Here is a 14,695-nt window from a genome sequence, read left to right as displayed (position 1 = left end):
TTGCAAGCTGTAAATGAAAGGAAATGGTATTAACTCCCTTTTGAGATTAATAAGAGAAGCCCTTTAGGTCAACTCAGAATGGCTGTCATAAGGACTTGAGGTTGGTTTGTTTCTGTTTGGAGCTCTGATATGAATTTGCAGTAGCTATGATGACATCTGATTTACAGACCAAGTTACAATAGTTACACAGATGTCTGATGATCTGTCTTGACAGATAGAGTGTTCTTTAGCATAGCCCGGTGGATGACTTGTCCACAATCATGTAGTTGAACTAGAATGTAGGTTTCCATTACTGCGCTACACATATTTCTGACTGTGGGTATGGAATTATAATCTCTTAGTACCTTCAAAACTCATTCATTAGAAAGTGATCCTCTCCCAGTGCCTTCCAGACAGGGAGAGGATCTTTCCCTAGTGAATGAGATAGAGGGCAGGGACCCCTGTGAGCAGGCTTCTGAATGATACCCTCTCCCCAGTAAACCAAGGCCTTGGGCTTCTGGTTCTGCACATGTTACTGAGTTGTGCCACATCACTGGCATGCAGGAAACTTTTGTTGTAAAGCATGTACCCAGGAACCAGGGGAGCAGAGGAGAGGTCTGTCAGCGTTGAATTACATGCCAAAGTGTGTTTAAAGGGTATACTCTCATGTAATTTTGTATACAGGGCAGAAACTGGCAGGAAGTTGCTGCCTGTCTCCATCTGTCCTGTATTATTTTTAAGTTACTGAAAACTACTAGAAATGAAGAGAGTATATTCCCTAGAAAAAATAAATTGTAAGAAGCCATTTGCATAAAGTGTGTGGAGTTGGGTTGTTGTTTTGGTTTTTTTTTAAAGTAAAATCAATGAGCAACTTAGAAAATGTGAAGTGACTACCTTGCAAGAGAGCTACTTGTCTGTGTGATGTTGCATAAGCACTGTGTATTTCTGGCACCTGCACACAAGTGGAAATAGTGTGGTTCCCTTATTGTTCATTAAATTGACAAAAAAAGTTCTGATGATCTTAACCAGACCAAACAGTGCAAAATTCATTATGCTAATTTTCCTGCCACTGAATATAAATCTAACAGCATGATGATAACTGGCACCAGTCTTACCGTTGGCTCCGTAAAGCAGTCTTTCAGGAAGCAGAGAGCAAGGGATCCTTGACCACTGGAGGAGGAACGATTTGCAGGCTACATTTATGACCTTTGTAAGAATAACTTTTTTTCAGAGCTGTATTGCAGAGGCCTTGACCACCTCATCTGCAAGAGCTGGGGAGGAAAATGGCTTCACATTTATAAGAGTCTGTGTGCCTGCCCTCTGGAGTCTGTGATGAAGCATCTTACGGTCTGGTGGAGAGTGCTAGTAGACTAGGAAGCCTCTCAGCATGCACCTTTTGTCTTTCTGTTTAATGAGTGTTCTCAATTGCCTTGTAAAAAATAATCATTACAGGAGACTGAAAGCAGTGAGGAGTTGCTTCCTGTTGCCAGTGGGCTTTTTACCTGCAGAAGACCTTTAGGGCTGAGCTTTCTGGGGTCTTCATGCTAGCTGGATGTGGTCTGGACTGCAGTTTCTCGGGAGAGTATTGGTGGGTGCAAACTGTTTTCCACTGCATTGAAAATCAGTGATGAGTGCCTAGTGATCTCATCCAAAGCCGAAATGAAGACTGCATGCAGCACCTAGTGTAGTGCATGAAGTGCAAAGTAGAGAAATCTTTTCATTTGCTTCGTAGGACACCTGGATCCTTATTTCGGGGATGATGATTATTTGTAGAGATGATGATTAGTCTCCCTTCCTACCCACTGTAACACTGGGCTGAACTGATTAAACATAGTTTATTTGTTGTCTAGTAAAAAATTGTTACAGTCGTTGGTGGTTCCTTCTTGACCAGAGGAACATGGAGAGAAGTCAGGTGGGAAGATGCAGAGCCCCCAAGGGTCCCTTTCACTTGCTGGTGCTCCAGTTCCTGTCTTCTTGGTAAGAAAGAATCATAGAATCATAGAATCATTAAGGTTGGAAAAGACCCTTAAGATCATCGAGTCCAACCGTTAACCTAGCACTGCCAAGTCCATCACTATACCATGTCCTCGAGCACCACATCTATCTGTTCTTTAAATACCTCTAGGGATGGAGACTCAACCTCCTCCCTGGGCAGCCTGTTCCAATGCTTGACCACCCTTTCGGTGAAGAACTTTTTCCTAATATCCAACCTAAACCTCCCCTGGCGCAGCTTGAGGCCGTTTCCTCTTGTCCTAGAGAACCAAACTGCCCCAGTTCCAGCCTTCTAGACAAAGTTTATGACTTTGAAAAGTGAGTATGTTTTGGCTTATGTAAGACCTTGACTGGGGAAACTTTGTTATGCTCTGCTTAGAGTAAAATACTCTCTGAACAGCTGCCTGTCATAGCTGTACAGGGGCTTGAGTAGCTTCATTCATTGCAGCTTCATACTAGTCTGTTCCATTCAAAATGATGGCTAAAGTGATGGAAAATCAATAGGGTTATTAATTTGTCTTTCAGAGCTTTTTCTGAACAGGTTCTCTTTTCATTAGCCTTCTTAAAAAGATAGATCAGAAGCAGGTTTTATGCCTAGGCTTCTGCTACCAGGTTGATGAAAATTTAGTGTTTCTTCCCCTCCCCACCCTCCAACTGTTGACTCTCCCACTCTGAAGTTGTCCAGGAAGGGCTCTTCTATTCTTGATTCAGAAGCTTCCTTAGAAGGGTTTGGGACTGGGAGGAAGGAAAATTAGGGAGATATTTTGGAAGGGAAGGAGTTAGGGGAATGCCCTTGCTTGGAAGGGGAGAAGTGCATTGTTCTTGCTGCACTGAATGCTTTCTTCAGAAGTCTCAGCTGCAAGAAGGTGATTTGGGTATGTACTCATGAGATTATGCCAGTGGATTTTTAACGCTCTTTTTTTTTTAAAGATACTAGCACATTCTGTTCATGGTTTTCAGCTTTGTACTCTGAAAATACTTACGCATTTCAGATTTCTTTTCATGTGCTCTGCTGAGAAAAGACAAGTGAAAAAAATCAAAGGAAACTATGAAATCTTAATAATTTTTTTCTTATTGGGGGGACAGGGTGAGACACAAAGTTGAAATGGTCTATTTGCACCTGAATTTACAGGCCAATACCCGTGTTTTTCCCATTTGAAAAATAATTCTGTCTTACATGTGTTGGAAGACCCTCGTAAGCAGGCAAAATTAACTAAACATTTGTCATTCAAGTGCTAACTGGCAGGATAGCTTCCAGTGGGTAGGTATTTGCAAGATGAAGCAGCAGTGGACTTTTGAAGGCAAAACAGGGAAGCTGAGTACTCAGAAAGTTGCTTTGGGATGTACAGTGAATAAAAATGTAACAGAGATCTGTCCCCACTTCTCCTTGCTGCCCCCCTCGTCCCTCCCAACCACTGCCAGAAGCTCTTTTAGATTTGAGGCAAACAATATTGACATGAGTGTTTGTTCAAGGTCCAACTTGCCTACACCTTTCCTTTTGGAAGGAGGTGTCCGTGAAAAGAGACCGTCACAGCCCAAGACAACAAAAAGGAACTTTTAAGTCTGAATCTGATGCAAACTGTTTAGACAAGCTTGTGTCTGTCTTTACATCTGTTTCCCCCTTGGAAAATGTCGGTCTGTTGTTACAAGCGGTCATCTTCATGTTTTTGTACATGGGAAAACAAATCCAAACGCTGTTATATCTCTGGGTTATATCCAGAGGTATTTAATAGAGAACATAAAATACTTGGTCTCTCTTTGATTTCAAGTTTCATTGCTGGCCTTATGCCAGTAACAGGGCTGGTACAGAGCATGACTGAAGGCCAAGCCTGGAATACAACAAAGGAGGATCTGCTAAAAGTCCTTGTTTCTTCTTGTTTGCTTTTATTATGTCAAAGATTAGAAAGAGGAAAACATAGACATTGTCTGGGTCAAGCTGAACTGCAGCCCAAGGACAGAGCCCTTTCAAAATATTGTTGGGAAGCCTAAATATCCTCCAGGTTGTTGCCTGGGTTGTTGGAGTCTGCTGTTGGATACCAGTCTTTGGTAAATCCGCCAAAGGAGAGTGTAGAGTTGTTTTGTTGGAATGACCAGAAAAGATTTGAACATTAAAAGCTAAAAGGTTGTGCTGTACTGAAAGCTATCTCTTGGCTTCAGTGTTTCTCTTCTCATTCTGCAACTGCTCCATTTTCAAGTTCATATCTATAGTAGCTTACATGTTATCAAAATTCTTGGACACAAACCCTTCATGTTCATCCAGATCTGTATTTCTGGTAGTGGAGCCATTCTGTGCCATGGGAAGAGTGCTGCTACTTACGCTACATCAAGAGTTTTCCAATCGGCTAAGTGATCTTCACAGTTACATATTCAGTAAAACGTGATGCCTGAGTGTGCAGCAGTTCCTAGTAAAGAATCAAAATTTATGAAAGGTTTCACATCGGCTACCATATTTGTTCCTGTGAAGCTAACAGAATTGATTTTTTTTCTTATTGTAATTTCCTGTTGTGGGGAATTGGTATTAAGGTTTGGATTTCAAATTTATTTATTTATTTTAGTTAGTTTCTGTGCATAGGTATTGGAACTCTTTCTTTTGCATGTGCTGGTGTGAGGTGTGGGAGATGGGGAAGGTGTTGGCAGTGCACATGCCCCAGGGGAGGCTGGGTGATTTGCTTCGGGGATCCTGGTGCAACTTGATGGTTCTGTTTTTGAATGCAGAGTTAATGCTTTGTGATGGAAATCCAAGCAGCACAATACCGGAGAAGAGATGTAGAGTTGTAAGGACTGGAGTGCATTTTGATGCTCCTGTCCGCTAAACAGCTTCAACAGTTAACCACTAGCTGTGTTCAAATAGAGAGGCCCTATACAAATACATTGACCTTGTTCTGCATTGACAGACTGCTTTGCTTTAAAGGGGAGGCCGTTTCTGGATGCAGTTAAAATGAGAGATCTGTAGCCCGTCCCCAGATTAGCTCTAGGAGACACTTACTTCAGGTCCCAGTCCTTTCCTTTATTCACATGATGCAGATCTTCACTGCCCTGCTGGCAGTCTCTGAGTTTTGCCATTCCTGTGCCCTCTGGCTGTCCGAGTACCTAAGCCTGTAAATGGAGAAGAGCTGAAGAATAGCACCTGAAATAGGTTTGATGCTGAGAAATTTCCTTGTTTTATAAAGAAAGCTCCTGTTCAGGCTCCTGTGTGTGTGTGTGAAGGGGCTGTCGCCTTACACTCAGCGTAGTTCTTCTTGACATTAGAGTAGTTTAAGTCCTCCAGACTCTAAATGGCTTCTGGAAAACAGCCCCCACCTCCTTCATCTTCATCTGTTATTTCATGTTTGCCTTACAGAGCTTTCTGGAGGCTCCTTAAGGCAACAGGGTGAGAAATCAGTCACTGGAAAGTCAGCTAAGATGCTCGCTTCTGTTGACACGTTGCCTGGTGTAGAATGGCCTTGGGATCGTGCCTTCATTCCTGTTAAACTTCATTATGCTGTGTCAAGCTTATTGCTTGGATGATCTTTTAATATGGTTTAGAGCTATTATCGTTATAAATAAAGCACTGTGAAGTTCCTTACAGAAAGCATAAAAAAGCAAGACTCCCTTTGGAAATACTTAGAGTAACATGAGCCAAAATAACAAGTAGAACACACCTAACCCAGGGAAGTGAGGATAGTCCTCAATGCCGAGATGAGCATCAGGAGGATTTGGGAAGGTGCACAAGAAGCTAGGAGAGGGAAAAATCATTCCCTTCTTGGAGGGGAGTGAAGGGGATGGAGGCCACAGGCAGGTCAAATGTATGTGTGAGGGGAAGGATTAGTATGTACAGAGTAAGGGCTGGGCCAGGATGTGGAGCTTGAATTCAAGGTGGAACCAGAGACTGGTTGAGGCGGAGGGATGGTCACCACAGTGTGAAAGGAAGAGCTAGTACACGCATCAGAAACACCGCAGGACGTTTGCTGTCAGATCTCTGCTGAGGTCACGTTTCAGAGCTGTGGCTTGCTCAGTCTGGTTACTGTGCGTGCTTACCCACCACCCCAGCGGGGCATTGGCTGGCTGTCATGCGCTCATCCTCTCCGTGTGCACGCTGTGGTAGCTCCCTGTCTTTTAAGCTGAGGCACAGAGGGGCTAAAAGAGCTGTCTTGTTACACTTTAGATATGTTGAGATACTTGAGTACAGTTTCATGATCAGCAAGTTTAAGCTAATGCCCTAATCACTGGATCATCCTAGCTCAACAAGGTGTCTTCTAGCAGCTGCGTAAAAGAGCACATACGCATAGATACACATAGGTGTTTAAGATGCGTTAGGTAGTAAGATACTCTCTCTCTTAAAAAAAAAAAAAAAAAATAAAAATCTCTTCTGTATTTGAAAGCTGATGGCTCTGCTTGAGACTCCAGAAGTACTGGGGGCAGGAGACTCATGGAAACTGTTGTCTCTGTGTTCTGGGTATTAATGACTTGAAGTGAACCCAGCTTCTGCTCCAGTGAGCCGAAGAGGCTTTTTATCCAGGCTACGCTGCAAGGGTGAGACAGCAGCTGGGTCTGACAGTCTTGATGACTGACTGTGCAAAAGGCTCTGTCCCTTACTTTTCCCAAGTAGCAGCAAGGTTGAGCATATCGTTGGGGAATTCACTCTTTGTATTCTGCAGGGATTATTAAATACATCAGACACATGTATTGCCGCTCATGCCCTGTGAAGGAAAGCTACTTGTGTGCTCTCGGTGATGCAGTGGGTTCATTAAACCCCAATGCGGATCCTCTTAGCCTCAAAAGAATAATCCCTTTTTAGCAAGCCATCAGTTCAGACTATGCAGTCAGCAGAAAGCAACAGTTTGCCGGTGCTAGGAGGAGTGGGGAGAGGGTCTGCTTCCCCAGTCAATATCTGAAGTGAAATCACTTGCTGGGAACAGATGATGCCATTCTTTTCTCTCCAGCTCAGTATCCAGCAAAGTGCATCTCCTGGGGCCACCTCATCGTACTTCTAAGTATCTTTTGGACTATGTTTTGTTCTCTGAAGTAACCAACTTAAGGAAGTAGGACTTCATGGAAGTCCACTACTTGCAGGAGCATTTACCATGCATTTGCATGAGTGGATTTCAGTGAGTGGAAGTGTAAAGATGGCTTTGGGAAGTTAGGTAAAACAAAGGGAGATGCTAACTTTGGAAACGTTTGTCTGACTTTGCATAGGGTAAGATGGCTACTTGTTTGTCCCATTGACTTTATGGGGCCAGGTTGTGGCAATGATGAAGGAACTCAGCTTGTGTTCTGAGAAACAGAAGGAAGTTCTGTTGGATTTGCAAGGGCAATACCTGGCAGCTGTGTCTGTGTTCATGGCCAAGACGCAGTAGTGCAGTCATGACCTCAGGGAATGGGGAATTGAGTTCCCAGGATGAAGATCCATGAGAACATTAACTTTGCTTTGTTTTTGTAGTCAGGAGAGGAGAGTATGAACTTAGAGCAAGATAGATGCTTTCAAAACTCAGTGAAGACACAGTGAAGCAGCAATCTCGTCAGCTCTGCCAGAAAAAATTCCAGCCCTTATCATCCAGCTCTTAACACTGTCTTCAGCCCAGCTAGAGGACAGCAATAATAACGTTAAAGAACCCAGATGTCGTTCTGAGCTTAGTTCAGACAGTTATGATGTTCACGTGCAGTAATTCAATGCAAGGCTGACCCCAAGATAGCAGTGTGTCATCTTTCTTCTCCTAATTGCTTTTCTCAGCCCTGCTCACAGCTGTTACTGCGGCACTTTGCCACTGGCTGCCTTCTGAGTTGATGTGGTTACAGCACAGGTTTCACTGCTGGTGGTGAGTCCACAGGAGAAATTTGCCATCCTAAAACAGTTAGCTGTCACATTTGTGTTTGTTACAGATGTCAGTGTCTAGACTGGTGACTTGCTGCATTGCCAATGTCCGTTTGCCTTCCCTTGAAGAGAGGCTGGACACTGTGGTTTTTAACGTTGTCTGTTCTCTTCCCATCTCACTGTTTTTCCACACTCTTCAGCCAACCTAATGCCTTTTTCTTTCTTTTTCTTATGTGTTTGTTTTGCAGGAGTATATTGATGCTCATCCAGAAACCATTATCCTGGACCCTCTTCCAGCTATCCGTACGCTTCTGGACCGATCCAAGTCGTATGAGCTAATTCGGCAAATAGAGGCATACATGCAAGGTAGGCCAATACCTGCTCTCCCTGAAGGCTTTTATTGTGACTCTAGAGAAGGAAGCAGCTGGCTTCTGGAGGCTGGATGTGAGGTTTGAAGTGGTGGTTTTGGGCCCCTTGCATTCTGTCTCTCCATGGGAGCACAAACACTGAAGCATTCCTGTGTTACAGGATTGCCCTTTGGAATGCCGTGCTCTTCTTTTTCCATGTATACAAAGGAGGTTTGCATCTGGTTAAAAATATGATGTGGATTTAATGGGGAGCATACTTACTACAGTGAGCACTCCCAGAAATCTTCTGGAAAACATTGTCTTTTTGTGCGTGCTGGTAAACTGAAATGACTGTACAAACTTAGCAGCTTGTCATAAGAATCCTGAGGCCTGAATGTGGGGGTGATTTATGGAAGAAGAAAAATTGGTTTTGGAAGGGACTGAAAGAAATTAAATTGTAAGTAGAGCTAAGATCTTTGAGAAGCACTAGAAGCCTGTTGCACAGTTAATTGCTAGGAGGAACATAAATGCACTTCTGGTGTTGGCTAGTTACCTGACACAGAGCGTTGCCTTTATTTGGCATCATTTGAGTTGTATTCCCACATTTAGAAGTCATGCCTCTTCAACCTGAATAATTCTAGTATCTTATCATTTTAACCTTGTAACTGTTGGGTTAAGTTAGTTTTTCGTTCCCTTTCTACTTCTGTTATTGTCATAGTCTTGAAACATTTATTGGCCTTTGAGTTTAAATCCAGAGTAGCTCTTAAATAACTGTTTCATGTTAGATGACTATACTTGGGGGAAATTGCGTCGCTGAACTATGCTCTAATGGGGTGTTATTGGAATTAGCATTGTGATTGTGTTATCACTATCTTTATGGGCAGAAGCTCATCAATTTGTATTTTCATAGTTGTGGATTTATAGACATACTGTTTGCATCTGACCTGCCTGACCCCACCAGCAGTGTCTATGTAAAAATAAGACTAATAATTCACAGCACTCTCCCTTGTCTTTTAGAATCTCTTTAGGAGAAAAAGTTCAATTAGTTTAAAAGGATTTTATTTTGGAGTGGTTATTGCTGTTTGTGAGTGGGAGAGAGGTGCTGAGGGAAACCTGTGCTCTGAGGAAATGGATTGGGATTTTGTTCTAACAGTGGAGAGATTCAGTAGGGTTTGTTTGGTTTTTTTTTTCCCCTAAATTGCTATAGGTATTATTATTGTTATCTCTTGAGAACGTTATGTTCAGAAGAGCATCCAGTTTTTGCAAGTAGTTTGTCTTGTGTGCATTTCAGCCTCCTCTGGTCAAACTGATGAGAAAAAGGAATAAATGCTTAAGGAGGAAAAAGAAAACATTGGGTTTGTATTCAGTTAAAACTGACACTTTAAAGAGAAGCTGTTAATAAAATTGAGGAATGCAGTAAGGAAAAGCTTCACCTGTTCTCACTGGCCGCTGCAGTATTAGGTGACCATATTTCCCCTGTCCCTGTGTCCCCCCATCTCATCTTATTTCTGTCTCATCATCAGAAATATCATGACAGAGACCTTGAACCACCTTTGTTTCTAGCAGGGGAAATCTCAGGAGAGCTGAGTAATTGGCTAACTTCTTGTTCTGGCCTAAGTAGATCAGCCTCTGTATTCCCGCACGTAATGATTGCAGTGAGAAATTCAGGAGACCAAAAAAGTTACATCCCTCTAGACTGTGGTGGGTTTTTTTCCCCCTCCTTGTTTTCACCTGCTAAATTGTGTTTTCTGCTTTGCAGCTGTCATGTCATAGCCCAAAGCCCTGAGCGCTTAGAAAACTCAAACAAGAAGTAATACATCTGTGAATAGCATGAGGTCTTAAGAGCCACATCATTTTTGTTCTGGAATTTCAAAATGGAAGTCACTAACAAGAAAATAGTATCCTAGTCTCTTTAGCTGTAAGTAGCGATTCCAGTTTATCACAGGGTACAAAATCGATGTGATGAGTTAAGCTCAGCGCAAGGGATGATCTCTTCCAAAGGAATGCCATAAACTCTGGAGGGTTGAGTATGTGTATAAGGAGAAATCTTCTGCTTTTGAAATTCTTTCAAAAGAAAATTCAGTGTTCGTTTACAGACTAGTTTTGGATTCAGGTGATCATTATCTTTTTTGAAGTTTTTTAAAGTAGCTATAAATGAAGTATAGTCTTTATTTATGATCTTCAGTTTGCACTTGGTTTCAACCCTGTAGACCTTACAAGAACTGTATAACTGAAGATTGGCACAAGTTGTGTTAAAGAGAGGATGACCATGTGCTCTGCTGACTCCAGTTTGTACGGTGCTGAATCCTCTTCCCTCTGCGTTGCCTGCACCTTTGAAAATGGCAGCTGTTGCTGAGGTGACTGCGTTCTGCAGCAGTAGGGCCCCATGTTCTATTAACAGCTTGACTTTAAATGTAATTATCTTTCAGGCATCCAAGTTAATGCCTTGCCTGTCCTTTTGACAGTGAATTCTCTGTGCTTCCTGAAAAAAGGAATCCCTATTTGAAGAGTATAAAACTGGGCATCTGGACATAGTTAGGCTTTCTGAAAGTCCTGTAGCTTGCTCTTTATTTAGTCGAGTGTCTGAGTGAGAAGTACTTTGATCCAGCCTCATGAGAATGGGTTGGAAAGACGCTTTGTGGCACACTACTTGTCTCTGCTACCGCAGTCTGTGGCCACTAAAGGAACTGAGGTGGAGGAGAGCTAGTAACTCAGCAAGAGGTGTACATGCAGTCGAGGGGAAAGCATGGGGTTGAACCTGGAGTTTCCATGTCCTAGACTGACACTGTAACCACTCAGTCCTTGTGGAAATACGAGGCTCACAGATTTGCAGAATCATTGAGGTTGGAAGAGACCTCTTGAGATCATGTAGTCCAACTCCCTGCTCAAAGCAGGATCCTCTAGAGCAGGTTCCTCAGGTCCATGTCCAGTTGGGTGTTGTACACCTGCATGGGTGGAGACTGCACAACCTCTCTGGGCAGCCTGCTCCAGGATTCACCTTGAACTAGCAGTTGCTGAAGTGACTTGCAGAGATTGTTATTTTCTTCAGTATAGATAGTGATATCCCCCTTGGAAGGAAGTGGGACTCTATTCTTAAACAAAAAAAAAAAAAAGGCTTTAAGAGATATTTTAGTATTGATTTTTAAGAGATTCTTTTTTGGAAGCAATAGTCTGGCCAGGGCTGTGACTTCCTCTTTTTCCTGTTCTCTGTTATTTTGAGTGCAAGCTCTAAAAGAGCTAGTCATTCCGAAACCTTCATTTCTGAGTCTTTTTTTTTTTGAAAAAGACTTGAAAAAATAAAGGTTGCATTCCCAACTTGTGTCCTACATAGCTGGCAGGTCTATCTTGAAATAAATCACTGAATAGATTTTTTGGTATAGCAGTTGAGTTCTCTCAGCAGCTGTATTGCTTTGTTTACTTATCTGTGAAGAATTGCTTCTGATAGAAAAGTGCTCTAGATCAGGTTCTGTAATGTTTGGTGAAAGATTAGGAGCATTATTTAACGGAAATTTCATTTTTAGCAGGGTATTGTGTGGTTGGAGCTGCGTCAGCCTTTTTTAACTTTTAACCTTATGAAAAATAACTAAATTCGCTGATGCGGTGTTGGAAAGCTGTGATCCTACAGCCTCAGAATTCAAGATCTGATTTTAAAACTATGCTTGAAATGGTAATAGATAATCACTGTGACTAGGCACTAACTAACCGTTTTACATTACATTTTTAGTTTGAAGATTAAAAGCTTTTAAAATTCCCTACATTACCTTACAAGTAATAATCTACACTGAAGGAATTTAAACCAAAACTGAGGTAAACATGCTACTTACTCAGTGCTCTACCTCGTTAGTGTTCCCATCTGCCAGTCAGCTTCCTTTGCTGTCTCGAGTGACATACAGGTTTTTTTGATAATGTTTGAACTTCAGATATTGCAGACCCTGGAGTTCATTTCTTTAACCACTTCCACCTGGCTTTTTTCCATGATTTTAAAATCTTCTTGTTCTTAGATTCTTAAACTTAACTCCAAATCTAAAATGTCTGCAGAAACTAGTCTTTGCGGCGTTCCCTAGAAGAGAAGACTCCTGCACGAGCCAAGCTGCAACTCCTGAATTTCTCTCTCTCCTGACAGCCTTTTTGGAAGTACAGGAACTATTCCCTCGGGACACTCTAAACAGTATAAAACCATTTAGCTGTGCTATTTTCATCCCAGCATGTAATCGAAATCATTTATGTTTGATTGTTTACTATTATATCAGATGCTGTTGCTGCTGTGTGCACTCCTTTCTGATTTTGGGGAATATTACGGAACAGATCATGGCATCCTTCTCTTTTCCCTAGATTTCTTTTTATCAGATTCTGTCTGTCTGAGAAATACTCCTTGAACAGCTGCATGTAGCTTTTGTGACTAGGAGAGAGGTTCAGCATGATGTAACGTGTAAGGCGCTCGATTTGGGGCTCTGGGTTTTCTGCTTGGCGCTGGTTCTGACTTGCTGCATGACCTTGGGCACAGCATGTCACCCCTGTGTGTCTCTCTCTTCTCTTGACACTCATCTGCCTGTCTCTTCCCTTCAGATGCCACATTCTTCTGGGCAGGAACCTCTTTTCCAGATATACATACACATACTCTGATATAGTGAGTCTGATGCCAAGCAATCTGTGTAGGTATTGTTCTAACAGAAATTGCAGATCTGTTGTTGAGTAGAAAACTGAGTATTTACAATTCAATGCCAAAGTAGGTAGTCTGGTTTTATTTTTTGAAGTTATGGAGCATGTACGTTGCTGGAGTGGTAGATACTCAGAAGTTCTCAAAATCAGGCCACCCAGTTAAAAGTGCCTGAAAATAGCTGTATATACATAGCTCTAGGCATTCACCTTTTGAAACTGTGGACGCTACTCTCTGTGGCCGACTTTCCATAGCAGTTTTGGTCAGAGGGGAGAGGGAAGAATAGTCGCACAGGTCAGATTCAGGCACCTGTATCTGTGTTTGAAGCTGCTATTATAATGAAAGAAAAAATCTGGTTTTAATTTAAAGTCTCTAAATCACCCACCTGAGGCTCACTTGTTTATGTAGGGACGTATCAGTAAAGCGTCTAAGTTAGAGGGCTGATGTTAGCTACTGCAAATAACTGCACCAGTTTTTGGATGCAAATGTCTCCCTTGTTGATTGTGTGCTCTCTTTCCACCAAGAACACATGCAAACAGATGTCTCATTACCTTTCTCCAAGTGTGGTGCATGTTCACTCACTGCATTTTGATTTCTGTCTGAAAACTAGTGTACAAGCGTGGAGGGAAGTAATTGGAATGGAGTTAATATTCTCTGTGACTGGAGGGACTTTGTCCAAAGCCCATCAACACACAACAGTATTGCACATGGCGGTGCGCTGTACCCTGGCTGTTGGCACTTGGTAGGGCTCAGCCCTGCTCTGTCAAACTGGAAAGACTGGGAGTTTTGACCCAGGGAGGTGTCACCTGACATCTTTCTCATAAAAGCTCATTCATTCATCCAGGAGGGGGCTGACAGAGGGACATGGACATGTTGGTGTTACAATAAACAAGGCCTGGCTTTGAAATTTAAAGTAGACAACTGCTTCCAAAGGACTAATCCTGTCCTGAGAGAGGTGGCAGGAAAAGAAAGCGGGAAGCCCCAAGGGAACCTGGAATCTCCTCCCTTGCACCATTGCTTGCTCTTGTTAAGGTAGTTTACAGAAGGATTTTCTAAGGTAAGAATGCTGAAAGTTAGCCATTTCATAAACAGAAAATATGAACCAACTGTCCTTTCCCTTCTTGCCTCTCCTCCCCCTTCCCAGGTTTTCATTATTTTGAGATTTCAGCTCTGTCCCAGTATAGGTAGGAGGGACCAGAGAGCTGGGGGCCCCTGTGGAAATGATGGTCACAGTCCCTGTTCTTGCAACCAGGAGCGGCAGTCTGCTGGCCTGCTGCTTCTGGTCTGCTAAGATACATCAGCTTGGTGTTGTTCAAGCTGACTCTGCAGTCCAACACAGACACAAAGCCCAGAGAATAACATAGAAAACATTTCTATCATTTTGTCTCACAGTGTGCCAGCCAGAACTCCTTGAACCAACAAACTTCATCTTCGATCCTAGTAGTCTTGGTGGTCACTGAGCTTTCAAAATAAGCCTGTCTGTAAAGTTCAGATGTTACTTTTGGGTGCACTCAGATTTAATCTTTAAATCTTGTGCGCTTTTGTGGCCAGACATGGGGAATCTGCATCCCACTTTGTCTCCTTTGCTTATCTGAATCTAAAAAGAAACAAGGCTGGACCTTTTATCCATTTATTGCATACCAGTGTTGGAAACTTTTGTTTTACGTATACATGCATCATTTCAAAGCATTTGTGTACTTGCTGAAGACGTGGGAAAGTTTATAGCAATTTAAGCAAGTGCTTCGACAAACTTTGTGTTTGTGGCTTGGGTGGATCTGAAGAATGACCGAATCTGCTTTTATGGGGTAAAGATATAAACCATGACTGCAATCCATTGTCCCGGGGCATTCCTAAGACATCTCCAGTACTTGAGAGTTATTCTCTCTCTAGAATTAGAAAAGGAGGAGCAGGGATTCTTCTTGTCGTGAG

The 14,695-nt window shown here is 42.5% G+C and overlaps 1 protein-coding gene across 4 annotated transcripts in view; it reads left to right on the top strand.

The window, feature by feature from the left end:
- The window catches only part of ITPK1 (inositol-tetrakisphosphate 1-kinase), a 174,164-nt gene that overhangs the window by 101,004 nt on the left and 58,465 nt on the right, over nt 1–14,695 (top strand). For all 4 annotated transcript variants that reach the window (XM_087747557.1, XM_087747558.1, XM_087747556.1 and 1 more), the window contains one exon: nt 8,011–8,128. In XM_087747557.1, the coding sequence (XP_087603683.1) occupies nt 8,011–8,128 (118 nt within the window). The remainder of the gene's footprint in view (nt 1–8,010; nt 8,129–14,695) is intronic.

The sequence above is a fragment of the Nipponia nippon genome, unplaced genomic scaffold, assembly GCF_047370975.1.
Source record: "Nipponia nippon isolate SJK-2023a ecotype South Korea unplaced genomic scaffold, ASM4737097v1 scaffold_11, whole genome shotgun sequence".
Classification (NCBI taxonomy): domain Eukaryota; kingdom Metazoa; phylum Chordata; class Aves; order Pelecaniformes; family Threskiornithidae; genus Nipponia; species Nipponia nippon.
Note: the sequence above shows the minus strand (reverse complement) of the source record. Positions and strands in the feature narration are given on the sequence as shown.